Source organism: Myotis nattereri, assembly GCF_964212035.1.
Source record: "Myotis nattereri genome assembly, chromosome: 18".
NCBI lineage: Eukaryota > Metazoa > Chordata > Mammalia > Chiroptera > Vespertilionidae > Myotis > Myotis nattereri.
The window spans coordinates 26963007-26981980 of NC_138093.1; the positions used below are offsets into that span (position 1 = coordinate 26963007).

At 37.9% G+C, this 18974-nt stretch overlaps 1 protein-coding gene across 2 annotated transcripts in view; it reads left to right on the forward strand.

Annotated features, from left to right (window-relative positions):
• Nucleotides 1-18974, forward strand: part of PLA2G4A (phospholipase A2 group IVA) — a 130602-nt gene that overhangs the window by 50390 nt on the left and 61238 nt on the right. For both annotated transcript variants that reach the window (XM_081112671.1, XM_081112670.1), the window contains 2 exons: nt 7389-7537; nt 8189-8302. In XM_081112671.1, coding sequence (XP_080968797.1) covers nt 7389-7537; nt 8189-8302 — 263 coding nt within the window. The remainder of the gene's footprint in view (nt 1-7388; nt 7538-8188; nt 8303-18974) is intronic.

An 18974-nucleotide genomic window follows, 5' to 3' on the forward strand; every position in this document is an offset into this window, starting at 1 on the left:
TCATTGAATGGTCATCAGACTAAAATAACTGATAGCAAGAAATATTCAAAGTGATGAAAAGCAAGAACCTACAACCAAGATTACTTTACCCAGCAAAGCTATCATTCAGAATTGAAGGTCAGATAAAGAGCTTCACAGATAAGAAAAAGCTAAAGGAGTTCATCACCACAAAACCAGTATTATATGACATGCTGAAAGATATTCTTTAAGAAGAAGAAGAAAAAGGTAAAGATAAAAATTATGAACAACAAATACATATCTATCAACAAGTGAATCTAAAAATCAAGTGAATAAAAAATCTGATGAACAGAATAAACTGGTGAATATAATAGAATCAGGGGCATAGAAAGGGAGTGGACTGACAATTCTCAGGGGGAAAGGAATGTGGGGTGTGCAGGAAGAGACTGGACAAAAATCGTGCACCTATGGATGAGGACAATGGGGGGAGGGGTGTTAAGAGCAGAGGTTGGGGTGGGAACCGGGTGGAGGGGAGCTATGGGGGAAAAAAAGAGGAACAACTGTAATAATCTGAACAATAAAGATTTAACTTTAAAAAATCAATAAAAACATTAAAAAAAAATAAAATAATTGATAGCAGAGCACTCATTTCCGCAAAGAGCAATTTAGAAAACATAGGTTAAATTAATCTAAAAGTGTCCAAAGGATTGAAAGTTGCTGAATGAACTGGGATTTGAGGGACCAAGATCTCAGGGAGAGAAGTCACTGAAGTAGTGTTCTGCACGCCATTTCCCCTCTGACCACTGCTGAGTCTAGCTAGGGTTGGGGGGTGATAGGGATGTAGGAAGTAGCCAAGCACGGAAGAGGCAGAGAAAACCAGAGCTTTGGCAATTTCAAAAGGACTTGGGGACAAAAAAGCTGGGTTTCAGGACCAAATCAGTTAAAATTTGTTGGGCAAGATCCCCTAGATCAGCGGTTCTCAACCTGTGGGTTGCGACCCCTTTGGCGATCAAACGACCCTTTCACAGGGGTCGCCTAAGACCATCCTGCATATCAGATATTTACATTATGATTCATAACAGTAGCAACATTATAGTTATGAAGTAGCAACGAAAATAATTTTATGGTTGGGTCACAACATGAGGAACTGTATTTAAAGGGCCAGAAGGTTGAGAACCACTGCCCTAGATAAAGGGAAGCATAGAGAATCCTGGGAGTCAGTGCCTTCATCATGTGCACAAGCCAAATTCTTTTTTCTGAATATATTTTTTATTGATTTCAGAGAGGAAGGGGAGGGAGAGAGAGGTAGAAACATCAATGGTCAGAATCACATTGATCCGCTCTCCTGTACACCCCCTCCTGGGGATCGAGCCCACAACCTGGGCATATGCCCTGAACAGGAATTGAACCACGACCTCCTGGTTCAAGGGTCAGAGGTCAACCACTGAGCCACAGTGGTAGGGCTGGACTGGATAAACATTTTTTAAAAAAATATTTTATTGATTTTTTTTATAGAGAGGAAGGGAGAGAGAGATAGAGAGTTAGAAACATCGATGAGAAACATCGATCAGCTGCCTCCTGCACACCCCCTTCTGGGGATGTGCCTGCAACCAAGGTACATGCCCTTGACTGGAATTGAACCCGGGACCCTTCAGTCCACAGGCTGACGCTCTATCCACTGAGCCAGACTGGCCAGGGCTGGATAAACATTTTATTGAACATTCATACAATGGAACAGTTTATATCAAAGTAGTGAATATATGTGTCAATATGGATGAATCTCACAGGCTTAATAGTGAGCAAAAGAGCAGGACCCAGGAATATATACTGATTCTATTTATGTAAAGATAAAAAACAGGTAAAAATATTTTATGGCGATAGGTGGCAGGGGAGTGTTCACCCCTCGGGGCGGGGTTGGGGGTGGGACTTGAGAGAACTTTCTAGAGGGCTGGTAATGATCCATATCTCGGTCTGGGTGATGATATCATGGGTGAGTTCACTTTATGAAAATTCAGTAAGTGCACAGCTACAATCTTCTAACTTTACTAAATGTATCCTCTCTTAATAAAAACTTTACATTAAAAAAGAACTAAACTGTTTTTGAAATGTATGCTTTTATAGTAGGGTTAACCATTTTCCTAGGGTGTTTGCCAGCACCTCAGTGAACCTAGTACAGGGAGGTTGGCAATCATAAAAACTTTACGTTTTTAAACCTTTAACTTTAGAAGCTTTAAGTTTCCCATGTAATTACCATGATCATGAAATCATAGATATTTCAAAGGAGTGAGTACATTGGAGAATAGTATCAGAGGCATTTCTTTCAACAAATGGCTCTTTAATTTTTGGTCTCACTATGGCATTTCTACTCTGATGGTAAGTGAAGCAGAAAGCTTGACTATCAGCCCATCAACTTGAACAGATTTCCAACTAACACACCCACATGAACTTTATTCTTGGATTTTTTTTCATGTGGCCACTTGAAAATGTATTTAATGGTTGGAGAGAAAAAGAAGTGAATTACTGGGCTTGCTTAATATAGTCTATGAGCAGAATAACTCCAGGACAGAAGGCCAGTAAGGCTGTTGACTTTTCAATGGTAAATTGTTTCTACTTTTTAGTGGGTGTTATTATGCCATCATTCTTTAGTTGATTCTAATAAAATACTTTAAAATCCAATTTTTAAAAAACTTGTGTGCACGAGAATTACCTGGCTAAGTTGTTAAATAATGAATGCATTTGCAAACCCATGCTGAAGACTGATGGAAGAAACACCGCAGGTGATTCTGTGAAGTTAGTTTAGTGAATTGCATTTTGAGAAACACTGCTTTAAGCTTTCCATTTGAGTACCATAGCTAACAGAATGTGAGGGTTTGAATTTGGGGAAGACTTTTCCTATAGGGATTTTTTGCTGTTTAACACAATAATCATAACAGGTTATGGGTCATCTTTATTTGAAGCAAAGGGTTTAAGTTGCTTGGAGAACTTGGAGTTTAGAAGTTGCCATCAGCTTTTAATCATATAATATATATTTCTCAAGCAAAGCTGACAAATGGACCTGTTATTAATTAGGATGCTCTTGAGTTAGTGAGGTTTATGAAACGTTTTATAAACCTGGAATTCGGAAGCTACTCCGATGCATATAGTGGAATCGTGTGGGATCCACAATGACCTATATCCCACACCCCCAACATTTTTGTTCAGCAAGATTTAGATAAAAGACTTTGTCTACAGATTTCATCTTTGCTTTACCACCGGTTTGGCTGGAACTAATCAAGGTAAAGCTGAAGCCATGACTAAACCCCCAATTACCCAAAGGCATTGATTCACAAAGCCATGAAATAAATAAACCGGAGTGGGGGGGGGGAACCACCTCTCTTTATCTACATTTGACTTTTCCTTAATGCATATCTAGGAATTTTTCTAAAGCATTGGGCTAAGTTTTGCTGTCGAAATGGGCTGCTTTCCCTTTTCAAAGCTGTCACATCTTACCATGCCAATGAAGATTACAGATTATACTAGTACAAAGGAAATGAGCTATAGGATTATGGCAATCCAATTTTAAACTAGCCTCTTAAACTTCTTTGCATCCTGCAGTGCCTGCCGCTGCTACCGCTGTTTCTCAGAGAGCACAGATTAGCAATGATGCAGGTGGCAGCATCAAAGTATGCAGCTGTCAGTGATATTTGGCTGCCCAGCACCCTCTGATGTCTTAACTTTGAAATCTCTTGTTAATGAAGCAAGAGGAGGAACTAGAAATACTAGCACTAGTGAGGAAAAAATTTAGAATATTGACTTTATTTAAAAGTAAAAATAAGAGTCCAAAGTGACAGCTTTGAGGATTTCAAATTTTTTTTTTTAAGTCCCATTGTCCTGACTGGTTTGGCTCAGTGGATAGAATGTCAGCCCATGAACTGAAGGGTCCTGGGTTTGATTGTGGTCAAGGGCATGTACCTCAGTTGTAGGCTCTTCCCCGGCCTTAGTTGAGGCATGTGCGGGAGGCAACCAATCAATGTTTCTCTCTCTTTATTTCCCCTCTCACTCTCTCTAAAAAATAAATGATAATAAATAACAATAATAAAAAATAAATAATAAATAAATAAATAAATAAATAGGCTCGTTCATGTTTTGACACATAAACATAGTGTTGGCATCTAGAGCGTATGACTCACTGAGAGGCCAGAATGGCTGAGAAGATGCTTCTATCACTGGGTGACTTACGCCACTTCAACATGTGCATTCTTTTCCTTTCCGGTTCCTCCCAAGGAACTTCACTTTCGGCTTTCTCTTTCTTATTTGGCCCCAGGAAACCTCTCCCTTCACCTCTTCCAAGATTCAAATGAAGACCAAGCCTCAAAAGGCAATTCCTCCACGTATGGTTGGAGTTTATTTGTGTTTAATAATCTGGGTGACTGAGTTACTAGTCACTGGCTTAATGTACCTACTTGTCTCCCATTTAGCCTTGCCTCTAAAATTAGGCTATTAGCATTTGACTCACTTCCATAATTCAGATCTGCAGTTTTGTGTTTGGCTCCCAGTCAAAGTGCTCCTTGATGAGCAGTGCCTGGCGTACAGTAGGCATTCAAATATTTGTTGAATGAATGAATGGTGTTTACCATCTTCGTGCCACTCCTTGCCCCACACATTTTTTGTTTTTTGCTTGGTTTCATTTTTTCTAATATTTCAGGGAACTAGATTAGCAGCATTAGTCCCATGAGAAAGAACCAGGCCAATGGAATGATGAGGAGCTACGTTTTGTACATTTAATGTAAAGTGCCAATTGAATATTCTCTTTAAAAGCACATGTTTACTTCTAATCAAAAGTGGAAAAATATTTTTCTTCATCATCTTCTACCACTTGCTCTTCTAAACATGTAATTTTACTTCTGGTTTGCAACCGGAGCACTGGTGACATGGTGGAAGGATGGGGAAGGTGCAATCACCTGGTGGAGGAGGTGGATAGTCCTTCTCTGCTCTGGCCCATGCCCTTTGCCACCCTTCCTGCTCAGTCTTCGTGTTTTCTAGTTTCTCTCCTATGATCCTCTTGAGAGATGCAGTAATCCTCCATTTTTCATGGGGATATGCTCCAAGAACCTCAGCAGATGCCTGAAACTGGTGGATCATACTGAACTCTATATATACTATGTTTTTTCTTATATGTACATGCATAACTTTTCACTTAAAGCAAACAATTTAAAGCTTCTCTTTGGCATATCCCAATGGTCAGCATCACTATTCTTACACTTTGGGGCCATTATTAAGTAAAATAAGAGCTACTTGAACATAAGCATTGCGGGACCATGTCAGTTGATCTGATAACCAAGGGCTACTAAGTGCCTTAGGGGTGGGGCGTGTGCACACTGTGACTGTGCTGGACAAAGGGATGATTCATTTCCCAGGTGGGATGGAGCAGCAGAGTATGAGATTTCCTCACGCTATTCAGAATGGTGTGCAATTGAAAACTTATGAATTGTTTATTTCCGGAATTTTCCATTTCGTTTTTTTGGGTTGCAATTAACTGTGGGGAACTGAAAATGTGGAAAGTGAAATCATAAATAAGGGGTTAGAAATTGCATTATATAAATATATCAAACCAACACATTGTACACCTTACATATACACAATGTTATTGTCAATTATATCTTAACAAAATAAGCAAGTACATAATACAATTTCAATGTCTACTTATTTCTCTAAAATAGGATATCAAAAGTGTGAACAGAAGAGGACTTACAACAGTATCAGCTAGAATATTTGTTTTAAAATGCAGATCCCTAGTCCCACTACAGAGCTACTGATTATGGGTCTTAGGAGATAAAGATCAGGGGTCTGTATATTAACCAGCACCTTTGGCATTTATATTGCACTCTTGCTTTTGAGACTCAGCTGCCCTTGACCAATGATGCATAAGCTCCACGTGGGAAAATTAAATTAAAAACTTCCCCAAATGCTTACACCTCATTTGTAGATATTTCCACATTATAGTTAAAAAAAAAAAGCACACTTAAAAAAATACAATGACTGCATAAAGCAGCTCTGTGTCTATATGCATATGTTTAAAAATGAAGCAAAGGGGAATTGATTACATCATTTGGTAACCATAACTATTGTTGAGGGATAACATGTACTTTTTAAAAATATATTTTTTTATTGATTTCAGAGAAGGAGGGCAGGAAGGAGAAAGGGAGAGAGGGAGGGGGGCAGAGAGAGAGAGAGAGAGAGAGAGAGAGAGAGAGAGAGAGAGAAACATCAATGATGAGAATCATTGATCAGCTGCCTTCTGCTCGCCCCCTACTGGGGATGTGCCCTTGACTGGAATCAAACTGGGGACCCTTCAGTCCGCAGGCTGATGCCAAACCAGCTAGGGCAACATGTACTTTTTAAAAAAGTTTTATTTGAAAACCAATCATGAATCAGAACCATTATTTTTGCTTTTCCTTGGTTTTCAATTTTTTGAATCTTTTTGTGTGAATCTCTGTACCACTTTTTCTCCCTCCCTACCCCTTACCTGTTTTCTTCTTCTCTAAAACTCTGAGTCCAGTTTCTCTTTCCATAGCCATCCATACCCTATGATCTCATCTTTAACGGTAGGAGCATGGTGTCATGAAGAGAATGATTCTCGCTGTCAGGTCTTGCTCGGCTACTTACTAGCTCTGTGATCCTGAATAGATTGTCTACCAGCTCTCAGCTCCTGTTGCCTCAGAGCTAAAACAAAGAACTTACCTTATCATGCTTTAGTGAGGTTTGAATGAGACTAATGTGTGTAAAGTGCTTAACAGGGATGTTAGCAGTCATATTCAATTATTTATTTTTGTGGTTATGAATTATAATGGTCACATGAGAAAGGCTGTGTTAAAAAGAAAAGTTGAGTCCTTAAGTTAGGAGACAAATATTGTGATAGTTGTGAGGTTCTAAAGCTATAAAGATGAGCAAGACTGGGTCCTTGCCCTCAAGTTGTTGATTGTCTTGTAGGAAAAGACAGGTTATAATTTCATCCATAAAATATAGTGTGTGTAATGCTGTAAGATAATGAAGGATTCATTGAAATCAGGAAAGAGGGAGTGATCAATATTTTAAAGTTCAGGCTCATTTGTCTTGCTGGGTGTATATACAGAGAAAATTTAAGTCTAGTAGTTGGACTGAGATGTTGACTATAGTTGACTATAGTTGGACTGAGATGTTGACTAAGTGGATGGAAGAATTCTGAATAAGTCACCGAAAAATGAATCCCTCTTATGGGACTCTTATGGAGGGCAGAGGCATAATATATAAAAAGTATATAACCTATGATGCTCTTCTATTATGTACTATCTTGTTTTAGACATTTTGAATACTTCCTGCAGATTCATTGAAAATAACCTGACGTATTAATAAAAACAAATTAGGAAATGAATCACATTTGCCTCCTTCTCACTTGTGTTTAACGTCTGCAGTTGACACTCCAGATCCCTACGTGGAGCTTTTCATCTCCTCAACCCCTGACAGCAGGAAGAGAACAAGACACTTCAATAATGACATAAACCCAGTGTGGAATGAGACCTTTGAATTTATTTTGGATCCTAATCAGGAAAATGTTTTGGAGGTAAGTGAATCCTTTGGGGCCTGTTAGATGGTCAGCATTCATTTGAAGTTGATGCTTGAGTTTGTCCCCTTCTTGCCTTCGTTCTCCTCAGTTGGATATAGCGCAGTTCAGCTGGGCAGCATAGCAGACCTGCTTCTAGGTTGCGCACATCAAGTTATGGGCATCCAAACGGAAATGCAGTAGTTAGGTAGGAGTGAGAAGACTCTTTTATCCTCCCCATAGGCTCTGGAGAAAACATTTTCTGTTATAAAGATGAGGATCCAAATATAACAGAATAAAAATATTTTCAATTGCCTTTAAAGTAAGGTAAAATAAATTTTCCCCAAAAGGTTGCATTGATTTTCTATAGTAATTTCTTTCTCATATTCCAAAATAGCATTTGTCCTGTGAGGGAATAAATTTCCATTTTTCAACACACAATAATGAGTAGATCAATTAGGAAAATGAAAAAAAAAATTATCATTTTATTTGAAAATATAGTATTCAGAAAGAAAAAACAAATATTGTTACCAGCTGAATATTAAAGATCTTACATGTCTGTCACACGTCATATGAGAACTTTATTTTTTTAATGTGGTTGAGATTTTAGCTGTAAGTTTTAGAGATCCAAGGGAAACTTAAATGTGTGCTCTATTTTTTGTATTCTTTTAGATCACATTGATGGATGCTAATTATGTTATGGATGAAACTCTGGGGACAGCAACATTTCCCATATCTTCTATGAAAGTAGGAGAGAAGAAAGAGGTTCCTTTTATTTTCAACCAAGTAAGTAATGCAGCAGAATTAATTTTTCAACTTTTTATCAGATAAAATGTATTTTCTCTTGAAAGTTGGGTTTGATACTTGAAGATTTATGTAGTATATGTTTAGTTACTTCTCTTTTTAAAAATATCTTTATTGATTTCAGAGAGGGAGAGGGAGAGAGAGATAGAAACATCATAGAGTCATTGATAGGCCACCTCCTGCAAGCCCCCTCCTGGGGATTGAGCCCACAACCTGGGCATGTGCCCTGACCGGGAATCGAACCATGACCTCCTGGTTCATAGGTTGATGCTCAACCACTGAGCCACGCCAGCTGGGCTGTATTTAGTTATTTCTTTATGAGAATGTTTGTTTGTTTTTTAATAAAATATTTTGTTTTGCTTTTTACTTCCTGTCCTAATCTCCTATTATTCTGATATATATGAACTTTGGTTGAGACATTATCTACAAAAGACATTCATCTCTTTTGCTGCTTCAAATGATGACACTGAGATTAAGCAATGGCTGTGGACTCCATTGGCACATTTAACACAAAACATTTGGGAGGATAAAGGAAGAGGTAAACTCTGAGAGTACTGCTACCCAGAGAGAGAATGACTGAGTGAACACAAAGAAAATTGTTGGGACATCCAAACTATTCAAAAATTACATGTTTAGTAATAAATTAAGCCTGTGTAGAGGAGTATATCTGTCTTAAATAATCCTCAAATAATTAGAGCCTAAGGATAAAGAGGTCAGCTGAATGCTCATGAGGTTATTGTTATCTTTATGTTTCTAGGTTTGCTGCATTCTTGTTTATTTATTTACTTATTTGCTTTTTAAAATTAAATTTATTGGAGTGACATTGGCTAATAAAATTATGTAGGTTTCAAGATTACAATTCTGCGATACATCATCTGTATGCTGATTGCCACCACCCACAGTCAAATATTCTTCCGTCATCATATATTTGACCCCCTTAAGCTACCCTGGTAATCACCATACTGTTTTCTGTGTCTGAGGTTTTATTAGTTTGGTTTTTTGTTGTTCATTCATTGCTTTCAGTTTTATATCCCACATATAAGTGAAATATGGTTCTTGATTTTTTTCTACTATTTCGCTTAGCATGATAATTTCAAGATCCATCCATGTTGTCACAAATGGCAGTTTCATCTTTTCCTTTGGCTGAGTAGTATTCCATTATTTATGCACACCGTATCTTCTTCATCGAGTCATCTATCGAAGAGCACTTTGGCTGTTTCTAAGTCTTGGCCACCATGCAAAATGCTGCAAGAAACACAGGGCTGCATATATCTTTGCGAATAAATGTTTTCAAAATTTTTGGATAGATACCCAGAAAAAAGGTTGCTGGGTTGAATGGTAACCTTATTCTTAATTTTTTTGAGGAGCCTCCGTACTGTTTTTCATAGTGGCTGTATTAGTTTGCATTCTTACCAACAGTGAATGAGAGTTCCTTTTCCTCCACACCCTCTCCAACACTTCTTATTACTTATCTTGTTGATAATAGCCATTCAACAGGTATGAGATGGTATCTCATTATAGTTTTGATTTGCATTTCCCTAATAGCTAGTGAAGTTGAGCATCTATTCATGTTCATGTTGGCCTTTTGTATGTGTTCTTGGGAGAAGTGGCTGTTCAGGTCCTCTGCCCATTTTTTAATTGGATTGTTTGGTGTTGAGTTGTATGAATTCTTTATATATTTTGGATATTAACCCCTTGTTGGAGCTGTTGTTTGCATATATCTTCTTCCATTCTTTTGGTTGCCTTTTTTGTTCTGTTGGTCATTTCTTTTGCTGTGCAGATGCTTTTCAGTTTGATTTAGTCCCATTCATTTATTTATGTGTTTACTTCCCTTGCCTTTGGTGTCAAATTCATAAAATCCTCTCTAAGACCAAAGTTTATAAGTTTAGTACCTTTATTTTCTTCTTAGTAATTTATTGTTTTGGGTCTTATATTTAGGTCTTTGATCCATTTTGAGTAAATTTTTTAATACGGGGACAAACAGTACTCTACCGTAGTTTTATTCTTTTGCATGTAGCTTTCCAATTTTTTCAGCACTGTTTATTGAAGAAGCTTTCTTTTATCCATTGCATATTTTTGGCTCTTTTGTAAAAAAATTATTTGCCCACATTCATGTGGCTTATCTCTCAATTCTGTTCCATTGGTCTGTGTGTCTGTTTTTTTGTCAATACCATGCTGTTTTGATTATTGTCACTTTGTAGCATAATTTGAAGTCAGGGAGTGTGACACCTCTGGTTTCATTCTCCCCTACCCCCACCCCCATCCTCACAGGATTGCTTTGGCTACTCAGGGTCTTTTGTGATTCCATACAAATCTGATGATTTTTGTTCTATTGCTTTAAAAAGTGTCATTGTGACTTTGATGTGGATTGCATTAAATCTGTATATTGCTTTGGGTAAGATGGCCACCTCAACTATGTTGATTCTTCCAGTCCATGAACACAGAATATCTTTCCATTTCTTTGTGTCTTTTTAAATCTCTTTTAAAAATGCTTTGTAGTTTTCAGAATATCGGTTCTTCACATCATTCGTTAAGCTTATTCCTAGGTATTTTATTCTTTTTGTTGGCACTTTCTTTTTCATTTCTTTTTCTGAAATTTCATTGTTAGTATATAGGAATACAATAGATTTTTATGTATTGACTTTGTATTACTGCATGTGTTTATTGTTTCTAATAGTTTTTGGTGGAGGCTTTAGGATTTTCTATACAAAGAATCATTATCTTCAAAAAGTGACAGTTTTACTTCTTCATTCCAAATTTGGATGCCTTTTATTTCTTTCTCTTGCCTGATTGATCTGGCTAAGACTTGAGGCGAGGGTTGGAATGGGAAGTAGATGAGGGAGATATATGCATGTGCTGAAAAGAACCTACTATACAGTGAGGTTAGTATCAATGACTTATGTACAGACTACAGTTTCAAGACTAAATAAAGGCAGGCTGTGTTGTGAGAGGAGGAGTACAGGGATAGTGCGGCAACACTAGGCGATTTTGAACATGTTGAGCATGAACATAGTGGTTAATACCTTGGTTTTTGAAGCCAAGCACTTTGGTGTGTAAATTCCAGCTCTGTTTCTTACCAACTATTTCATTCTGGGAAAATCAGTTAGCTCCTCTGTGCCTCAATTTACTCATCTGTAAAGTGGAGATAATATTTCATAGAAGAGTTAGGATTTACATATAATATATACACTGAGTGGCCAGATATTATGACCGGCCAGATTACTATGACCACCCCATCAACACTTCATTGACACTTCCCAAAATACTGAATATTGAAAACTTCCTAAGCAAATACTCTCAAGGTTTTATTATTATTATTATTTGCATAACTAATTCACTTCATTGTACTGATGGGGTAGTCATAATAATCTGGCCGGTCATAATCATCTGGCCACTCAGTGTATATATATATCATATAATCTGTATTACATTTATATATTTACATGTCTAATATAATTTAATGTAATTTATATGAAATGTAGATTGCATGTTACTTATGTATTTATTAACTATACAGTTTATTTTATAGTAAATATCCTATCTAATAATAGACAAACAGGGTAATTGACCGTGCCTTTGCTACACTTCCCATTGGCTAATCAGCAAGATATGCAAATTAACCGCCAACAAAGACGGCAGTTAATTTGAATATGTAGGCTCAAAGTGGCGGAGCAAAGGAGCAAAGACTGAAGGCAGCTCTGGCTGGAGCAGCGAAGGCTTTGAAGGCAGCTCTGGCTGGAGCAGCGAAGGCTTTGAAGGCAGCTCCGGCTGGAGCAGCAATCAAAGCAGCTCTGGCCAGAGCAGCAAAGGCTTTGAAGGTGGCTCTGGCCGGAGCGAAGACCTGGGTCCCCGGTGCCGAAGGAAAACCGGTGCAGGTAGCCAGGGGAAGGGAAGGCCTATTGCACAAATCTTTTCATGCAACAGGCCTCTAGTATAATAATAATTGGTTATAGAAATATACATATGAATAGTATGCACTCATAGATGTGTGAAAACATACATATAGTGCTTATAACAGTTCCTGGTACATGTAAGTACTATGTAAATGTTGTTTTTATTGTTGCTGTTATTATACTTTGAGAAAAAGGTAGAATTTCAGCAGGCAGAGAAGCTGTCATGGCCTCTCTAAGCAGAGGAGACTGCAAAAGCATGGAGTCTTAAAATAGAAAGCAAGTTTGGGCATGGCAAGTTACAGGGCTTGGCGGCTGCATGTTGGTGAGTAGTAGGGTAAAGAGGTGGAAGGCTAACTTCCGCAGACCTTACCTATGACATGTTGCTGAGATCAATCCTCAGTGAAGTTTTTGAGGGCTCTGTAAGCATGAATTGGCCTTTCCAAAAAATAATGTTATTTCCGCCCTTCAGTCTATGACACAAAGACTGATTATAAGAAAAGATATTGTAGGAAAACATGCATTTCCTCTCCCCCTGTCATTTCCTAAGATTAGGTGTGTAACCCCAAGGCCTTCTACATTCCAGAATTTAAAGTAGCTTACGTAATTATTTTCCTTAGAGTGCCTGAGAAAAGAGCTGGCCAACTTCTTTTATTACTCTGTTCTCCAAAGTCCTTTGCAGTTTTTATCTGGATGACAGTTGGTAGTGGAGGGGAAGGTAAATGCCTGATGGCCAGTTGGAGAGCCATGACCTTCCCCAGATCATGTGTCTTGCCCTCTGCCAGCCATCCAGCCTCTCCTCATTTCTGAATCCCTGTCTTTCAGAAGGGGACAATCTTCCTTCTACAGTGTTCATAGAAGCTGTAAGAGAGGACAGGCTGTGAAAAAACACATTCTTCAAGCCAAGACATTATTAGCAAAAATTCCTTCAAAATTTTGTCATCTAAAAGTTAATACTGAGTCAACAGAGAGTGATTTCTGTAGCCAGGAGCCAGCTGGAAGAGAAATAGGAGCCTCGAGTGGAGAATGCAAGACTCCCAAGGGCCCGCTCTGCCCCCTTAGGGTCGAAACCGGGAACCTGGAGACCCAAACCTCCCTCTAGGATGTTCGAGTTGTCATTCTTTCTAGCTGATTCTTACTTTCTTCAGCTCTAAAGTGAAGGTTTCCATTAACTTATTTCTAAGACCTTTTCTAATTTATAAAATTTTGTGATCTAGAAAGAATACTTTCTTCTTTATTTGAACATTTTATCCCAAAGTCTTCGATTCCTCCCATTTTAAGGGTATAGAAACAAAATAATCATAATACAATAATGAAAATCTTTATTATATAACTTCAAAATACTGAACTGTGAATGGATTATTTTTTAATATGAGAATTTAAGCTTTTATTGGGCACCTAAAACTTTGCTACATATTAAGAAAACTATTTTAAAAAGTTCTATTTTCAAGGAACTAATAATCTGGAAATAAGTAGACATTCATGTGTAAATTGATAATTAGTATAATGAACAGTATCATGAGGCATCCATTCATTGATTTACTTACTTGTGAGTTGTTATTAAACACGTGTTATTTTCCAGGCAATGTCCTAGGAGATGGGCAAGCAGCAGGGGACATGATAGATGATGTCCTGGTTCCCAGGGAGCTTGCATTCATGGGGAAGGCAAATAAGCAACAAAAAGCAAAGAGATAATCAACGCAGCATCAGCCAGGATAAATACTATGAAGAAAATAAAATGGAGGTGATAGAGAACAGTTGGTGGGTAATTACTAATAAAGTTTATATTGTCAGGGTAGGCCTCTCAAAAATATTGTATTTTCCCCAAAAACTTTATTATTAAAGTTTTTAAACATATAAAAAGTTGAAATATTTGTAAATTAAAAATGCTTATAATTGCTGCCCTTACTCTACAATAAACATCGTACTGTATTTGCTTTGCCACATATGTCTCCATCTATCCATCAGTCAAAGCATCTTACTTTTCTGATGTGTTTAAAAACAAGCTGCAGACATTATGCTTCATCCCTAAACACTTCAGCATATTTACTAGAGTGTAGTATTTGCATACTAAATTTTAAAGTGCCCGGTAAATAATGCTGACGATCTGTACAATAAGAGTTAAAAGATGGAATTATTCACTAATTTCACAAACAACTATTGATCACCTACTGAGTGGCAGACAGTCTGTAGGCACTTCCTATTCAGCGATGAACAAAACCAAGAATTCCCACCCTCCTGGAACTTATGTTACTTAGTAAGATCAACAAGAAGCTAGATAAATAAAATATACTTGTGTTAGATAGTGATAATAAGTGCAAAATAAACCAGGAAGGAGAGGAGAGAATATATAATAAAGGGGGTTGCAAGTTAAGTTTAAAAACTGTGACTAAGAAAAGCATCCCTGATGATATCTGAGGGCAGAAAGGTCCTGAAGGAGTTTGCCCGGCATGTTGACTATCAGCAAGGGTGAGAGTATGGCTGGAACATAAAGGTCATAGGGAGAATGACAAGTGATGAGGACATAGAGGCCAAGGGGACGGGGATGTAGCGGACAATTGTGGGCTACAGTGGGTATCAATGGCATAATCTTGTCCTTAAAGGAAGGATGCAGTTGGACCACTGAAGGGCTGGAAGGCCATTCTAGTGGAGAGAGCAGCCTGAGCCTTTGCTCATAGTCACGGGGCCAGACAGGACAGGCGTGTTCGGGAAACAGTGTCTAGACGTGATGGAGCAGAACATTCATGCATGAAGGGAGAACAGGTACATTGGGGATCAGATAATAGCATAGCTCAAATCAAGATGTTGGAATTTGGATGTTATCTTACTGACAGCAATGAGTCATGGAAGGTTTTTGACAGGTAATGGGGAACTTAGGGCAAACGGGATTTGGCTTCTTTCTCAGAAGTGTTAGTAAGCAAAAAGTTAGTAGGTAAAACGATGCAGAGAGTGTTTGATACGGAAAACGAAAAGTTGACGCAGCGTTAGCAGACTTCTGTGGAAAGTGATGAGTCTGAGGAGTACAGGGTGACTTGAGGAAAATAAGTGTAGCTTCTTACAGCTTTAATGTGTCACCGAGAGCTGAATGGTACGATTGCTTAGTGGCAGTGAGGGTCAGCTGACATTGGGAAGCAGGAATTTACAAAGGGTCCAGCTCTTCCTGAGACTATGATTTATCACTCACCTCAACTTTAGAATTTTTTTTTTTTTTTTTTTTTAGGAGAAAACCAAATATAGGGCTAGATCCACAGGGTTGGTTTTCCAGCTAGCATGTATAAAATCTGGGTGAGGTTGTGTTTGTTGGAGCCCTGAGACTGAAGAACGAACATCAGAGTTGTCTTTTGAGAGACACTGGTGGGACCCACTGTCTTGGACCCCAGGTTCAGCATCAGACAGCCATGCCTGGGTTGGAATCATGATTCTGCTACTTCTTCCCTGTATGATGTTGGACAAGTTTGTTTGTTTTTTTCTATGCATCCTCTGTAAAGCAGGGTTATATATATAGATAGTGCCTATCTCTTAGGATTGTCATGGTTAAATGAGTTAATGCATGGACACTTTTGGAAAACAGAGAAAAATTGCACTTCTTCATTCTCTAGATGAAAAATCAGATTGTTTTGGCCAATACTTTGAAGAATGTAGCCTCTAAATTTACATTATATGGTGTTTCAATTTGCCATCTTTATTGAGAAATTAGTGTTAGTGTTTAAAAATGGTCATATCTCATGGCTTCTATTATATCTAATTTTGGCTGATTTTTTTTATTATTATTACTAATGATTGCAACTTGAAAGTGAATAAGATAGTTCTATAGAAGAGATAGTGGGCAAAGCTTTAAAAAAATGGTAATTTTGATGGTGAGTTCAGAATATAAAGATAATACCAAGATGACTGTAGTGGAAAACTATGTGTTGATGTGTGAAGACAAAGACTACAATTCACCCAAGAGAATGAGGCAAAGCAGGGTTTGGAGGGGAAACAGGAGAATGTTATCATTTTGTGAGAAATTTGAGAAATCTTTGGCTAAGATGTGATGCCATCAGATTGATATAGAGCAGAGTTCAAATGTAGGCCCAATAATTCCTGGCTTTAAGAGAGGATGCATTTTTATTTTGGGATACTAGCAATAGGAGCTTAAGTGATTTTTTTTTTTTTGACACTTGTGCAATTTATAAGTTTTAAATTTTAGGGCATTTTAGAATGTTCTTGTGTCCTTGGGGTCCATGATTGTACCTAAATTTCTTCAGGGAGTAGAACACCATTGCATACCCAGGCTGACGCACATCAGCCACTTGAATCATTTTTGGATAAATGGATAAATGATTACACTTATGGGAAATACAGAAAACCTGGGAAGTGCTCAGACGGGTGTGACGAAAGTGAATGAAATTTAAAAGAGTGAAAAACTAGAGCGTCTGAGAGATTCCCATTTGAAGAAAGTGTATTTTGGTTACATATTAGTGCTTTAGGAAATTGTAATTTCATATGGTAGCTAATGATTACGAGCTCTTTCAGAATCTCCAATGTCCACTGGGAAGGAAAAAGGACCTTAAATTAAGGAAAGAAAGCTATCACCCAATGTAAGGAGAAAACTCAGTGTGATAGAGTGGAACGTGGCTAGAAGGGAAGAGTGTATTTTTAATCTTTGACGTCTTTGAAGATGATCTGGGATATTTGGGGCTGGAGGTGGCGGGGGGGAGGCACAATTATCCTGAATTCTTGGGTGATAGATTAGATTATTTCTGGTAGTAAATACTAATTTTATTTTATGAGGAAATCACACGTTAACTGGACTTACTATGGTAATCATTTTGCAATATATACAAATATCAAATCATTATGTTATACAGCTGAACCTCATATATTATTTTATGTCAATTATATCTCAATAAAAGAATAAACGTTAGTGTTATAGAAAATCATATGTATTTTAAAAATGATTTTTGAAGTATCTTACTCAATTTTAAACATGTAAAATTTATTTAGCTGTGGCCTAGCTGGTATTGGCAGGGTTGTCATTTCTGTGTGCACCTCCTTGTTAGAGCCACATCTGGTTTAAAATTATTTAACTGTTTGCATCTTTTTGCAATAATAATTTTAAAGGACCTTCTTAATGCCAGGCTCTATGCTTATTACCTTAGCTTCATTGTTTCAAAATGACCCTGGAAAAATTTGCAAAAGAATTAGTGGGTTAAATAATTTCAAAATTAATTATGTCTGAAATGGCTTTTTGTGTTTTTATTTTTTTAGTAGTTTCTCTGCTCCAGTTCCTCACCCCCACAATGAAACACCTCCCTTTGCAAGCATCTACAATTGTTCTCATGCTGGAATTCAAAGAAGAGAATGTTGTTTCCCCACAAGAATGTATAATGAGTACAGCCCGCTCTTGCATTTATAGTTCCTAGAAGAGGTGGAATTCTTCTCATTTGTTCTGAACTAAATATGATGGGGTGGAGGAGAACTGGGGAAATTTGGTCACCTTTCCTTCTGAGTGCCTTGATTAAGATGAGCAGCCTGGTTGACTGACATGGAGAGATGCTTCATGCAGTGTGTGGGAAGAAGTTTACAATAATTGTGTAATGCCGCAAAGGAAGTGCATATTTTTATGGCTATTTTATCTGAATCACATGTTGCAAGTAAAAGGTGTGGAGAGATGGTGAATATCAGCCTCCCAGCATGTCTGAACAGAGTGCACCAAGTGGGAGAGTTTACTACTTCCTCCTGATTGTGGGTGATCCACTTGGGCAGCGGGCGGAAGTAAGGACCAGAACCATGGCAGCACATCCTGTTTTCCTCCAAATGGCAGGAAGATCCTGTGTCTTCTCTTCTCTCATCCCGCCTCCATTTAAAGAGTCTTATCGGTCTGTATAAGACTGTGAATGACGTAGCCAAGAAACGTGGATGGACGTGGAAGGGACATAATGATCAGACACAGAGCATAGTTGATTTTTCTTTGTACTTATTAAGTTGTGAGGACAAATAGGCATCAGATATATTCAGGCATTGAGTACTTTAATAAATAAAGTGCGGGGGGGGGGGGCTTGCCAGTTGGGGAGCCAGCTTTTCTCTGAACACTTTCTGTTAGGAGGTGACATCTTAGAATAGGAAGCCTATTCCAGCTTTGGATCTTCCATTTATTAGAAAACTCCATATTGAGTTGTAATATTGTGGGTTTTTTAAAAATGTCTATTCTCCCATGGTGCTTTTGACCTCTCAAGATAAAAACAGTAAATCTAATCTCATTTTAATAGCAGCTTTCCTGTATTTATTTACTTATCTATTTATTTACCTATTTATTTATTGCAACAGACTATGCTTTTACCCATGTCTTGTTTTTCTTACTAAACATCTAAAGTAATCTCATCCTTTGTAATTCTTTTCTTTTTCTTTTTTAAATATTTGTATTGATTTCAGAGAGGAAGGGAGAGGGAGAGACAGAAACATCAATGATGGGAGAGAATCATTGATTGGCTGCCTCCTGCACGCTCCCTACTGGGGATCAAGCTCGCAACCTGGGCATGTGCCCTTGCCCTGAATTGAACCTGGGACCCTTCAGTCCACAGGCTGATGCTCTACCCACTGAGCCAAACCGGCTAGGGCTATAATATTTTTTCATTTCCTCTTTGGCAAAGACTCCATTTGAAATTTTGAAATGGGGAACAGACATAATGTGTTGGGATGTGATCTAAGCAGTGCTTTCATTAGTAGAACAGACAGTGATTGCATTAATTGTTTAGAAGTCATTCACATTTTTTATTTATAAC